Source organism: Pristiophorus japonicus, chromosome 8, assembly GCF_044704955.1.
Source record: "Pristiophorus japonicus isolate sPriJap1 chromosome 8, sPriJap1.hap1, whole genome shotgun sequence".
Taxonomy (NCBI): Eukaryota; Metazoa; Chordata; class Chondrichthyes; family Pristiophoridae; genus Pristiophorus; species Pristiophorus japonicus.
The window spans coordinates 218,557,594-218,572,901 of record NC_091984.1 but is presented as its reverse complement, the minus strand read 5'-3'; the positions used below and the strand labels follow the sequence as shown (position 1 = coordinate 218,572,901).

Here is a 15,308-nt window from a genome sequence, read left to right as displayed (position 1 = left end):
TAAGATCACTAAAGAGACAAAACCATAGGAGATCTCTGGTTCCATATATATATAATATATATAAATAAATTAACAGGATGAATGACATTGAACATATCAAGCCCGAAATTCCTCATGGCACAATCCCAGCGTTTGTACTGGGATCATGCCCGATGGTGCGCTCCAGGACTGAACCTGCTGGAGTCTGAGGTCAACATGAGGGCAACCTCATTTGTACGGGGCAGGTGGGCACATTATCACTTACCTGCACCTAGGGTTGCAGTATCGCCAACCTTACCACCTCATAAATCAGGAGACAAACTCTTAACAATCATGAGATTTGGTGTGGAAATTACGAGTTGCTATATTTTTCAAACATAAACCAATATAGATTGACAAATGGTTTAAGAACCTCATGAGTGGTTCATTCCCCTCTCTTTCAACCAGCTCCTTAAATGTTGCATTCCACAGACTCATGGTGTTTTGTGTTAACGTTTTGTCCCCTTGCTCTAGAACTCACCCAGAACCCCGCTCCCCGCCCCCATCACTGGAAACCCGCCTCTTTCTACCTACTCTGTCCATTATTTTAAAACATCTCTATCAAATCAAATTTAATCTTCTCAGTTCCAACAAAAACAGTCCTATTCTTTCCAAGCCATTCTTCATATTTGTTAAGATAAATGTATTTGCACGCAGGGCAGTTGGAACATGAAATGCTTTGCCACAGGGAGCGGTTTGTGGCAGAGAACATTGCATCTTTTAAAGAAAAACTGTATAAATATTTGAAGCAAATGATGCTGCAGGGCAGAGAGTGGAGCAGGGGTAGAGGCTAGTTTTTGGACTGCTCTGGCAAGGGGCTGGCACCTTCATGGTAAGCTGAATAGTCCCTTTCTGTGCTGTCAGCTTCTATGGTGACAATGACAGAAATGCCGACCAAGGATTAAAGCCAAAGAATCTGAGGGCCCGCCAGTAACTGAACACTGCCAGCAGTCAGAACATGGGTGTGACTCTAAGTCTTGACCTGTCATTCTGAATCACTGACTGGCTACGTGTTTCCAGTTATTGAGCACTGCCGGGGGGCAGCGGGGGGCCATTTCAATTATATTTTTCGCATATGCGCAAAATTGCCCCCCCCCCCCCAGATTTAGGATGTTGGCACCAGCTGCCACACAGACGGCGGTCAGACAGTGGCACCGGAGGGAGAACTGCCCAACTCGGGAATCACCCCCCACCCCCCGGTACTGAGCAAACTCCCAGTAACGGCAGGGACACGGCCCAACTGGGTGTGCGCCAGAGTTACGCCGGGAGACTGGCGCTATCCCCGCGGAATTCAGACAACACCCTTCACCCAATTACACCAATAAACAAAACGAGCATTTGATAACTCCCCGGAGTGACATCGAGCCCTGGGCTAATTCTGAATGTGTCGCTTCAGAGACCAGTTAAGACTAAAAACTCGCTGCAAGTTTTAAAAACAATTGCTGAGTAAACAATCTTCCAATCGATTTGATTGTGACAATTCCGAGTCATGCTGCCAATGACGTTATTTTTTATATTTAGACTATTTTGTTATTGTTCATTTATCTGGAATGTTTGCACAGATTTATGGAAACTGAAGAACTCACCTTTCACGTTGCAGTGACGGAGCAGAAGCTGAGGTTTCAGATGTGAATAACTTTTTTTGATGAGGTTTAGGGTGTGAATAACTTCCGATTTACGAGCTGCTGATAATGTAGTAAGTTTCTATTTCCTCAGAATGCCTTCCATCTGGTTGAGTTTCGATTTCTAGTCTCGCTGCAGACATTTCCCAGCCTGGTGCTGCAGATACCGCTGGAAACAGCAGAGGACGTCCTACACCGCACTGTGACAATATTTATTTTTTGCAAACTTGAAAGGGGAGGTTCTGGCAACGGTACATTGATGCAACAAACAGCTGATTCGATTCCCCCCGCCTCTGTTTTTGGTTATATTGTCGACAGATAAAGGAATGACTATACATTAGTGTTTTATTTTTCAGACATCACCGAAAATACAGCGTCAGTTTCCGCATGTACGCTGACGACACCCAGCTCTCCCTCACCACCACTTCTCTCAACCCCTCCACGGTCTCTAAATTGTCGGGCTGCTTGTCCGACATCCAGTTCTAGATGAGCAGGAATGTTCTCCAATTGAATATTGGGAAGACCGATGCTATTGTTTTCGATCCCCGTTACAAATTCCATTCCCTAGCCACTGACTCCATCCCTCTCACATACATCCATCTGAGGCTGAATCACACTGTTTCTACCTTGGTATCACATTTGTCCCTGAAATGAGCTTCCGACCACATATCTCTGGCATAACTAAGACCGCCAATTTCCAGCTCCGTAAAATCGCCGGTTTCCGCCCTTGCCTCAGCTCATCTGCTGCTGAAATCCTCAGCCATGCCTTTGTTACCTCTAGACTTAACTATTGCAACGCACTTGTAGCTGGCCTCCTACATTCTACCCTGCATAGACTTGAGGTCATCCAAAGTTACATATCAAAAATACATGTGGTTCAATGAATCAAGGTGTATGTGTGTGTGGTTATAACAAGTGCTTACAATCTGTTAGTAGTTGTTATAACCACCCATAGATTTACCATGTAATAGAATCGTTTTTCAGTGCGGAGAAGGTCAGGGGATCAAAGTGTGTGTGGGGGGGGGGGGGCACGGGGGAGGTGGGGAGGAGAGGGGATCGAAGAGGGGGGAGGGGGAGGAGATCAGAGAGGGGGAATGAGGAGCTCGGAGAGGGTAGAGGGGGTCAAGAATTGGTGGGGAAGGTCAGGAATTAGGGAACCTTATTTTGGGGGAAAGCACCGTGAGAACAGAGGGGGGAGGGGGGGCGGAAACATGATCTAGGTCTAAAGGAGGAGGTGGGTGAGCGAGAGTAAGAACGTGACCTAGATGGGACCTGCCCTCTGTTAGACCTGGATCACATTCTTCCACCACCCAACACCCTCCCCCCCCCGCACCACTCCCTTCCCCCCCACCTCCCGCCCCCTAGAGTGGATCAGTTCAAGGAGGCGGCTCACGATCATCTTCTCAAGAGCAACTAGAGATGTTCCATAAACAAAATAACATCTAAAAATGAGAGCATATTCTGTGTTGGTCCGACCAACATGCATAACATTACATTTATGTGTTATTTGCCGGACCCGACTATTGCAATGTTCTCCTCGCCCACCTTCCACCTTCAATGAACATGACCCAGTGATTGTAACAGTGAACCCTTGCTCTGTCTACCGTCCACTAAAAGATCACACGTGGCCCACCCGACTTCTCTCTTTATATAAAGTGGAGTGAAAAACGCTGTATTATGACAGACACAGCTTCAAAGCAACAACTGAGTTATTTGACATTAATAACATGAATGAACAGTTTACAGCCTCACAGCTCACTCTGCCTCTGGAGGGGAGAGACTGGTGCTCAGAGAACTGTTACCGAAAGGCAGTCAGTTCAGGCCCACTGAGCTGTCAATCACCAAGGGCAACAGCCTGTAGAACTCTGGGCAAACAACATACCTCTCATTAATCTAGAATGACAATCTGTCAATATTGAATGAAAACAATCTTTATTGATAGTCTGAGAGGCCACAGAAACTTGCATAAGTCGTGTCATTGCTGACCCATCTACCCTGGGAGTCTGCTAACTTCTCTCTGAGAAATCTTTGGGTGAATCCTTGCAAGCTGTTCCTAGCAGTACAGAAGAATTATGAATTTAAAAACTTCCTGCTCAGGCAACCTAGGCAAACTCCATGACATCACAGACCAATGGCCATTTCTGTAAGCGGACCTCTCATCTCCTAGAATCTGTGGGGTGTCTCAGTATCTAGGCAAACAACAGCAAGATTCAGGCATCAAACAAGGACCCCTTGCTATCGTACACTAGCTGACTGGAATGAACATCTACATGTCTCTCCTAACAGTCTATCAGGCTGAGTCCCAGCCACAATCTACAGACACTTTGGTCTGGATCTTAACTCCCCAAACCGGGTAGGTTGGTGTCTGGTGAGAGGTTGAAATGCAACAAGTCTGAAACAAGAACCTAACACACCTCAAAGCCGCCCACTTCCAGTTTTAACTGAGGCGGGGCAGGGGGTGGGCAACCAATCCACTTGCGCGAAGCGGATTGGTCATTTAAATATTATAATGAGGTTGCCGGCCTTCATTTTAACAGTCATTCGATTTTTAACTCATTTTGGCCGGGTGTCCCAAGTCTCGGGAAACCCGGCAGGTGAAAGGAGGCAAATCAGGTGGTGAGTGCCTTTACAGCACTGTTTGTGGGTCAGGAGCAGCAGGATTGATTCCTCCAGACCCAACAAGCTTTCCTGTAAACGCCTCCCACTCCCCCCCACCCCCCATGATCTGTCTGATTCCTCCCCCCCGAAGATATGATCTCCCCGACTACCATTGGCACCACCAAACACCATCGTTTCCCCCCCTACTTCCACAACCACCATCTGCCCCTCCCCCCAACCACCAATGGACCACCCCCCCCCAACCCACAATCGGGACCACCCCGCAAACTGGTCCCACCATCCGCAATCAGAAGCCCCCCCACCCCGTGATCGGCAACCTCCCGACCAGCGTCTTCCCCCCTGCGAACACCATCGGACCCCCCCACAATCAGGACACACTCCACGGTCTCTCTCACTCCCCCACTACTGCAAATGTACTGCCCCTATTCACGAAAGGAGGGAGACAGAGAGCAGGAAACTGTTAGCCTAACATCTGCCATTGGGAAAATGCTGAAATCCATTATCAAGGAAGTAATAGCAGGACAGTTAGAAAATCATAATACAATCAAGCAGAGTCAACATGGTTTAATGAAAGGGACATTGTGTTTGACAAATTTAGAGCTCGTGTTATTGGGGGTAATATATTGGGGGCATGAACAGAAAGCAGAGAGTTGGGATAAATGGGTCATTTTCAGATTGGCAAACTGTAACTAGTGGGATGCCGCAGGGATCAGTGCTAGGGCCTCAACTATTTACAATCTATATTAAGGACTTGGATGAAGGGACCGAGTGTAAGGTAGCCAAATGTGCAGATGATACAAAGATAGGTGAGAAAACAAGTTGTGAGGACACATATGGGCCGAAATTGTCCTCTGCCCGAAATGGGGCGTAATTATGTTTTTTTTTTCCTTTTTCTCCGTCCCAGTCCATGGGGCGGAGACTCGATCGATTTTCAGCTGAATTTTTTTTTGGAGCGGGGCGGTGTTCCTAGTGGCTGCTGGGTGGAAGTGCCGTTCTGTCATGCCGGCTGTCCCAATGAGTCATCAGCGCCGTTTCACGATGGCGTGTCACAACGTCCCTCCCCTTCAATTAAAGGGGAGGGCCGCGGTGAACTCTGCAAATATTTTAGTTCGGTCCACTGGGCCAGCAGGGAGGCTTTCAGCCAAGCCAGCAGCCTGGCACCCAAGAGGGCGTACCGGCGGCCTGTTGCCGGCCCTGCCGAACCTGTCGGCACCATTGTCGGGCTGACCTGGCAGTCCGCCAACAATTCAAATAAAATGTAGGAGCTGGCAGCGTGCCCTCCACTTCAAGGGCAGACACACCGCCCAGGCATACACAGCATCGCGCAGGGGAAAGCTGTCAGTGGCACTGACCGGCGGCCGCTCCGCTCCGGTGGGGCAATTTGCCGGGGGGGGGGGGGTGCAATTTCCCATGCGGGTGGAAAGGGGTTTCCCCCGGTCGGTGTGGGGTCGACGCGTGCCCGATGAGGCAGAAAAATGGGCGGTACGGGACGGAAACTGTTCCTGCAGCTTCTGGCCTGGAGGCAATTTCAAACAGGTCAGCCCATCGGTCTGCCCACGGTCGTAAGGCCTCTCCGCCTCTTAGAGGCAGTAATGGCGCTTACAGAGGGGGTGCAATTTCAGCCTCAAAGAGTCTACAAAGGGATATTGTTAGGTTACATGAGTGGGCAAAAATTTGGCAGATGCATCTAATGTGGGAAAATGTGAAGTTATGTACTTTGGTAGGAAGAATAGAAAAGCAAAATATTATTTAAATGGAGAGAGACTACAGAATGCTGCGGTACAGAGGAACCTGGGGGTCCTTGTGCATGAAACACAAAAAGTTAGTATGCAGGTACAGCAAGTAATCAGGAAGGCAAATGGAATGTTGGCCTTTATTGCAAGGGGGATGGGTATAAAAGCAAGGAAGTCCTGCTACAACTGTACAGGGTATTGGTGAGACCACACCTAGGCCCCGATATTGGTGGCCTTACCGCCCACTGCCGCCGAGTTTTGCCTCCGGTCTCCCCTCTGTGCCAGTTTCCACTTAGGCTGGAGCGAGAGGGAGGGGAGTACCACCGGGAACCGCCCACTGACGGCTGCTGGCGGCCAAGTAGCGCAAGTGGTCTCCCGCCCGCCGAGCTGCCAGATTGGCGCAGGCGAGAGTGGGCGCCAGCAGGGAGCAGGACCGCTGCGTGGAGGCAGGTATAACCCCAACGTTAAGTACGAAGACCTGCAAAAAAAGGTTAGTGAACATATTTTTTAAACATTTTTTACAGCGACCTACCTGGATGGGTTCCCTGAAGGTGTTCCGGTGGTTTTTTTATGTGCTGGTTTTTATCTTCAGGTCTTCCATCCTCCCTGGGCCCCAAGTCCATCCTCGGTGGCACTTGGGCAGCAAGAGCCTTTGCCGCCGAGATTGGGAGCTCCCGCCCACTGCCGCCCAGATTGACGGCCTAAGCCGTTATTTTGCTGCCGGCCGGTACTGCCACCACTGTTAGTGGATTCTTCCTGGTGAAGTACCGCCCAGTCTCTCGGCAGCCATCAGCGGTCCTTTGGGCGGGCCTTGGCCTTCATTACCTTCAGGCCCCTCGAGTACTGCATACAGTTTTGATCTCCTTATTTAAGGAGGGATGTACTTGCATTGGAGATCGTTCAGAGAAGGTTCAATAGATTGGATCCTGGGATGAAGGTTGAGGAAATTGGGCCTATACTCATTGGAGTTTAGAAGAATGAGAGGTGACCTTAATGAAACATGCACGATTCTAAGGCGGCTTGACAGAGTAAATGCTGAAAGGATGTTTCCGCTGGTGGGGGAATCTAGAACTAGGGTATAGTTTCAGAATAAAGGATCTCCCATTTAAGATGGAGATGAGAAGGAATTTCTTCTCTCAGAGGGTTGTGAACCTTTGTAATTCTCTACCCCCAGAGAGCTGTGGTACCAACAATTTCGGCCAGCCGGCAACAGGCAGCCCGACACGCCCTCTTGGGTGCCAGGCTGCTGGCCCAGTGGACAAGGTTGAGATACAAATTCTTGAACTATAGGGGAATCAAGGGTTATGGGGATCAGGCAGGAAAGTGGATTTGATGCCAAGATCAGATCGGGCTTGATCTTATTGATTGGCGGATCAGGCTCGAGGGATCATATGGCCTTGCTCCTATTTCTTATGATCTTACTATACCTACCTACCCTTGTAGGCTGAGGGCCCGCAAGGCCTCCAGCCTGTCAATCAAGCTGCCTGTAGGGGGTCGGGGGGGGGGGGTGGGCGCGGGTGGTGGGACCCGACAGAAACAAATTTCAAGCAGCCCTTAGGTTAAAACCTCATAACAGGTCCCTCGCACAGAACTTGCCTCCGGGCTAAAATCCATGTCTTAATTATCAAAGGACTGTATGCAATGCAAAAGAGTGAACCTGAAATTTCAAGGGCTATAAGCCCGGCAGTTGTGCCAGGATCGTGCCTGCTGATGTCTCCCAACACCAACCACCACTGGAGTTCGTGAGGTCAGCGGGAGGTCACATCATTTACCATGTTGGAGGCATCTTTGGTGTCCGTCTGCCCACGCACCCGAAAACCTGGACGTCTACCAGCCTGTGGGAGGGGGTCGTTGTCCTGCTCCCCACCCCCTCCTCCAATCTTCCTACTGCTTTGATCAGATCCCAAGTGAGGGGATCAACTCAGGATTTTTAGGGTCCAGGCCACTTTACCTTCAATATCCAGCCTTAACTTTGACAATGTGGGGGTTGCAATAAGTGACAGCTTGGCTGTATTATTTGCATGTGATGGATGTGCAGCTCAGTGTTAGGAGTGAGACCAAACCAAAACAGTGTTTAATTGTGAAAATGTAAAGGATGTGAAGACACTGTACAAAATCACAGATTTTATTGAAATTTCAGTGAAAAAGATTAATTTCTACAAAAATATTTTGAAAACAGAAATAGTGACAAAATAATGACTGCGTACATTAGCATGAAACATACATACACCAAACAAATCACAGCTGGGTACAAATTCCGCCGTTGTAAATGGGAAGCAATAGTCAATGAATATAGATTGAGGATCAGACACAGGCGACACTGGATGATTATCAGACCAGTGCAATGTGTTTAATCCAATTGCTTCTATCTTTACTTTGCCAATTTTTCATGTTTCCCTTTCCACCTGCCTCAGCTTTTTAAACTTTCACTGGGCCTCTGTGTCTTTCATTTTTTTGATTTCTGTCATTATGCCTCCTATTGTCTCATCCTAATATCACTTCTGCCATTTAAACTATCTCCCGTTTTCCATGTAAGCAGTATACTGATCTTTTCCTGTGTGTGTTTCCCCTCCCCCTTCCCGTGCTCTGTTCCTTTTTAACTGCTGCTGATTGGTCATAATTTCCAATTTTCACAAAAGGTCTGAAACCAAAACAAACACGTGTCTGGTCTCTCCACAGATGCTGCCTGACACACTGAGTGGTTCCAGTATCTGCAGTATTTCGCTTTTTGTTTGATGGTTAAAGGTAAGAGAAGGACTGGCTGGCAGGTGAAACCGTTACTTGTAGTCCATCCAGATGTGGAAGAGAGGTATAAGTAGAGCCTTCCCAGACCTGGGAACTTTATAACGGTATTAAAGGTTAGCTATTCACTAAATAGTTCTGGCCATCCAGCGGCTAATGCTGCCTTTGAATGAGTTCGGGCATGGAATGACAGACTCAGTATTAAGAAGGATCTTTATTGTGCAGCACTAGATAGGAAACCTATTGTGATATTGTGGAAGCAGATTCAATAGTAACGTCCAAAAGGGAATTAGACACATACTTGAAAAGGAGAAATGTGCAGGACTGCGGGGAAAGAGCAAGAGAATGGGTATAATTGGATATCTCTTTCAAAGAGCTGGTACACAATGGGCTGAACGGCCTCGTTCCGTGCCGTATGATTCCATACCATTATTGTAATACATACAATTTAATTGGCAAATAATATAGTCACTATCTTAATACATAAACAAACTTGTAAAATATTCATAACAGATAATTACAGCAAATGAATATATGATCTACGAATGAGCAAAACCAGTCTGATAATCTATCGACCTTTAAAGGAACTTTATTTACTCACTGCTGCAGTTGGCAACAGAATTGCCGCTGACACAAAATGTAAAATAAATATAAATAATGGTTATTCAGTTAATTTTGAGCAGAGCAGCGCTCCTCTCAACTGGCCAGTGGCCGCCATCTTCAATGTGCACTGACAGAGCAGACAGGAGCCGCAAGTTATGGTGCAAAGCACAGACTGACCCCAATTCCCAGGGATACCGGTCACACCAACTGGAGGAGCGGGCGGTGGGACCACAGTCTAACTAAACAAATAAATGGGCAAAACCTGCAATGTTCTCTGGAGGGATGAGGGTAAATATAATCTACTCTAGGTACCATTCTTTCAATGACTGATACAGAATGCACAGAATCACCCACACTTAAGCCTTACCCTGTTACAAATGTGTTACCTCATTCTACACATGAATTCTGCTTAAATTGTAGGTATTTTGGTCAGTATCAGACCGATCAGTGGAAAGGATTATTATGCATTAACCAGATCTTAACTGTCATGAGCAGTTATAATGAATTCATTCCTGTTGATACGAAGTAATATTAAAATGCAATTTAAAGTCATTAGTATTGCTATGAATTTTCAAACTGTTTAATTATGATGCTCCGCATTAAGAAGCTGAATCACCCTGCCACCACGCAGACGCAAGTTGATGTTGATGGTAGAATGTGTCTTAATGCCATAGTATTCCAGTGTGTGTCCATCTTCTAGTGGCCTCGACTGAAAGGTCAGGTAGTACTGGTCTGATCGAATACGCTCCAAAGATTCAATTTTATTTTTGAGACTTGAAACCTTGTCAGTTGGCGATACATTAAGTGTCAGGATACGCCCATCTGAATTCTTGACAAATATCTCCATTGGGAGTAGATGGAGCTTTGCATCAAAGAATATTCCGCAATCCAACAAGGTTTTGTGGTCATTCAGAATAGTTTTATTAAACTTCAGGCGCTGATGGCGAGGTGGAATGTTCCGGTCTTGCTGGATTTCCTGTTTGATCATTGAGATCTTGTTGTAAATGTTGGCATTCAGATCTAACAGGGAACCCTCCAGGCCAATCACTGTTATTTCAAACTCTTTCACTGGCTAAGACAAGAAAAAAAACAGAAGAGAAAAAAAAATGATGTACTTTTTTAGTTGGGGGGCTGGAAAATCAGCTCAGTCATTTTTGTACTTTTTTTAATGAGTATTCTGATAAATATATTTCCCTAATTTTCTCCCTGTTCTCTCCTGATTGGTTCTTGCTGGAGTGATAGCTACAGTTCAGTACTTTACACAAGTGTCCTAGAACCACAAGGGGGCATGAGTAATGAGCCAGATTTAGTTAACACCCTAATGGTGTGTGGACATTTATCCAATCCAATCATAACATGATCGAGTTCAACGTAGTACTTGAAAGGGAGAAACGCAAAACAGCGACTGAGATTCTAGATTGAGGCAAGGCTGACTTCAGTGCGCTGAGACAGAGACTGTCCACAGTAAACTGGGCAAATCTGTTAATGGATAAAGTGGGAGGTGTTCAAAAAATAATTTAAAGTGGTACAAAACCAGTTTATATCCCTGAGGGGCAAGAGTTCTACCCCAGCCATGGATGACTAAAGAAGTAAGAGACAACATAAAACTAAAAGAAAAAACATACAAAAATGCAAAATATAACACAGATCCTGGCGAATGGGAGAGATGCAAAGAACAGCAAAGGGTGACAAAACAGATAGCAAGAGCTACAAAAAGAATATGAAAAGGAGCTTGCAAGGGATCTCAAAATCAACACCAAAAAAATATTACAATTATATCAGGAAAATGAGGGTGGTCAGGAGCAATGTTGGTCCTTTGAAAACTGAGAACGGTTGATATTGTCAATGAAAATAAGGAAATAGCGGATTGATGAATTATTTTGCGTCAGTATTTACAGTCGAGGAAGAGGACAGCATGTTGGAAATCCTAAGGAAACTAATATTGAATCAGGGGCAGGGACTCAACAAAATTGACGTAAGCAAAGGAACAATAATGAAGAAAATAATGGCACTAAAGAGTGACAAGCCCCCAGGGCCAGATGGTTTCCATCCCAGGGTTTTAAAGGAAATAGGTGAGCACATTGCAGATACTCCAACTATAATCTTCCATAGTTCTCTCGATTCAGAAACTGTTCCTTTAAATTGGAAAATTGCACATGTCACTCTACTATTTAAGAATGGTGAGAGAGGGAATCCAGGGATTTATAGACCAGTTAGACTAAGATCTGTTGTCGGGAAATTACCAGAGTCTATAATTAAGGATAGGGTGACTGAACATTATCAACATTTTCAGCTGATCAGAGAGAGCCAACATGGATTTGTAAAAGTTAGATCATGCCTGATGAACCCGATTGAATTTTTTGAAGAGGTGACTAAAGTAGTGGACAGGGGAATGTCTGTGGATGTTGGTACAGATATGAATATGACTTGGATATGGGTACGGATGTGAATATGAATATGCTTGGACAGTTAGTGTTGTTTGAGCATTCAACCCAGTCTGATCCTGTACTTATCCGATGTCCACACACATACAATAAATGGTCAGTGGGAATCTCAGCTGTTTCCTTCCCCATCTCCCATGCAGGCGTGCTGAGACCAATTGTTGCACTCCCATAGTCGCCCAGCTGAGATCAGCAAACTCAGTGCGGACTGAGGATTGAACCTAGGGAGTTTCTGATTAGTGCGGCTTTCCATATATCTTTAATGCTTGACAGCTACGCTATCATTACCAGCTCCGATGAAAAGAATAAAGGTTCCAATTGAGGATTGAGGTAAATAATGAGAACGATGTCCATTCACCTCTGTGACATGAGCTCAAATCCATTCTAGACAGAAGGAACTCCTGGATCTAACATGAATATTTCTATAATTTCTACATTTCTACATTCCCTTGGATCAAATTGTCATCATTTATTAAAACCATTTTACCTGGACATCCCACGCTTGGACTCCAGAGACACATGTTTCGCTCAGGCATTTTCTAGCCTCATCCACCATCACACGCCATCCAGTTGATGAAGCCACATTTCCAGTTGGATCAGCTGGGTCAAGAATGATTGGTCTGAAAAATAAAACCATATCAACAATTATTAAGCGTGGGCCAGGATTTGCTGGCAAAATAACATTCACACAGGTAGTCAATTGCTCTGAGAGATTCCTTAAATGTAATTTTTTTAAATTCATTCTTTTCTGTCTCATTTGTTTCTCACTCTCTTAATACAGTCTTTCTTTCCTTCTCTTTGAGAGGAATTTTAATCCCAAAAAACAGGTGGATTGGGTCGGGTGGGAGATTAAATTGTTAGGAATATGAATCCCAACCCCAACCCCGCCTCCCACATGCCCAGTGCCGTTTTAATGGTGGGGGAATGGGGGCGGATTTACACTTTAAATATTACAATGAGGCTGCTTGCCTTATTTTGAAGCTCTGTTTTAAATTTAACTGTGGGAGGGCAGGTTTCCGAGGCCTCGGGGAATCCGCCAGCTAATGGAAGGCGAGGACTGCTGGCTACAGGAAGTAAGTACCTTTCCACTTACCTGCTGGATCCAGCATTCCTGCCTTACCAACCCCCCATGAACAGACAGCATCGACCTCCCTCCCGAGGCCTCCCACCTTCCCCCCCCCCCCCTACCCTCGACGAGGTCTCCGATCCCCCATTCCCTTCGATTCCTTTGCCTCGACCCCCGCTTTCCAGCCTCCAATCCCACATCTGCCTTTCGGCCCCCGACCTCCGACCGGCCTTCGGTCCCTGGTCCCCAGATTCTCCTCCAGCCTTCCGAGTCCTCAATGATCTCCACCTTGAGTCCTCCACGATCTCCATCACGCAACTGCCCCGGGTGCTGCGGCCTGGTGTCGCAGGCCTACCCACCCAACAACCAGCCAGCCTCTCCAACTGACAAGCTGCATGGTAATCAAGCCCAGCCATTGCATTCGGCAGGACCTGAGGAAAACCCGTTCTCCCGGGTTTCCCGATCACATTGCAGCCCCCCTGCTCCCTACTCGCCTCCAAGATAAAATTCCAGCCTTTATTTCTCATTCTGTTCCTGATTTGCCATAATTCACCCTACTCCTTCTCCACCATTCCTCTGTGTCTTTCTCAATCCTAGAATTTCATTGGTTAAGGAGATAGACTGTTGGTCCCATTGTTCACCAAGGTCCCAGATGCCCCGTGACCTCACCACGCTGTTATCAGCTTGCACTTCCAGTAATTTGCAGTGTGAATAATTGTTGAGCTGAAGGGTGAGGGAAATATGTCTAACTAATGGGGCATGGTGTGAGATGCCCCGCTCCTGGGCGCAAATTATGCCCAAAAGTGCACCCGTTTTGAGAAGGTTTGTTTCCTTTCAAGTTTTCGCTCAAACTCACCGGATGCAAAATCTGTCATGAACCAATGCTTTTAAAAGGCCATATTTAAAAAAAATTAACATTTTGCTTTAAAATTATTTCTTGATATATTTAAGAGCGGTAACTTATTGCAGTGTGATTAATACAGTTGAAAATAGATTTATCACAACAAATAAGCCCCGACAGTGCTCAGTTTCTGAGTGATTTTTTTAAAAAATACATTGAACGTGCCTATTGGTGTCCTTGCGTCCAAAAGAACCAGCTTAATATTTAGAGCCTCATCAAAGCCCTGAAAACAAGCGGAAACTCCCAATGGTGATTAATTCATCCTGGGGGCGTGGCCAGTTTTGTGGGCAGGGTTTGCTTCTAACGCAATGTTTTTTAATCTAGCGCAAAAGATCGGGGAAACTCGAGTTGTGCTGAATGTAATTTGCCTTTAAATTCCGCAAACTATTGTGCAGATTATGCTGATTTCGGCTGGACAAAAACAGTGCAACCGAGCGGAAACTCCAGGTCAACTGCTGTAATCTTGTATGAGAAGGTTGTGTTCTCAGGGCCCATGTGCCTGTGTATCATTGAGAGAACCTTACTTGATAATGCAAGGTCAACTCATTTAAATATATAAATAACATCTAAGAATAGAACCTTGGGCACACTTAGTTGATTGTGGAACGGGGGGTGGGGGGGAGAAGCTACTGCAGGAGATATACTGGCTACCTTGTGACAAGTGGGAGTGGCATTAAGCAAGGTCAGTACCTTGGAGATAGTACATCGTGGAGCGGCAATGAAGGATGAAGGCGCACTGACTATATCAAACACAGTAAAAAGTCAACGAGGACAAGGAAAGCTAATTGCCGTCACAAAGTACGTTATTAGTGGCTTTGAACAGGTCCGTCTCAGTGTTGTGGACATAATGGAAGTGGAATCGAATGGATTCAAATAGGAACTGGTGCAAGAGGTGAATGCAGAGCTGTGTGGTGACGATGTGTTTGAGGTTCTCAGAAGGTGGGTAGTGGTGTTCCACAAGGATCAGTGCTGGGACCACTGATGTTCAAAATTTATATTAACAATTTAGACTCTGGAATCAAAAACACAATTTCTAAATTTGCGGATGACACCAAATTGGGGGCAATAGTCAATACTGAGCAGAGCTGCAGAAAATTACAGGAGGACATTAATAAACTTGCAGAATGAGAATATGAAGTTCTATACTGATAAATGTGAGGCATTACGTTTTGTTAGGAAGAATAGGGAGGTCACTTATTACCTCAAGGTCTAGTTGGGGTAGAGGAACAAAGGAATCTCAGAGTACAAATACACAAATCACTAAAGTTGCGACACAGGTTAGCAAGGCCATAAAAAAAGCAAATCAAGCACTAGGGTTTATTTCTAGAGGTATAGAATTGAAAATTGGGGAAGTCATGCTCAACCTGTATCGAACCTTGGTTACACCACATTTAGAGTACTGTGTCATTATCATAGGCGGTCCCTTGAATGAGGATGGCTTACTTCGACATGTGTTCACAGATGTTTCAAGGATGTTTCAATGAAGGACCCGATATTACAGTCCTGAACTCCAATTGAGGGGGTGGAAGATGCCTGTAGCTGAATTTTTTTAAATGTGTGGTG

General features: G+C 45.8%; 1 protein-coding gene across 1 annotated transcript in view; it reads right to left on the bottom strand.

The window, feature by feature from the left end:
* The window catches only part of LOC139269253 (2'-5'-oligoadenylate synthase 2-like), a 58,003-nt gene that overhangs the window by 31,089 nt on the left and 11,606 nt on the right, over positions 1-15,308 (bottom strand). Inside the window, exons 5-7 of the mRNA XM_070888340.1 lie at positions 12,266-12,398; positions 9,926-10,409; positions 1,605-1,703 (exon numbers count right to left, since the gene is read on the bottom strand). Of these exons, the coding sequence (XP_070744441.1) occupies positions 1,605-1,703; positions 9,926-10,409; positions 12,266-12,398 (716 nt within the window). The remainder of the gene's footprint in view (positions 1-1,604; positions 1,704-9,925; positions 10,410-12,265; positions 12,399-15,308) is intronic.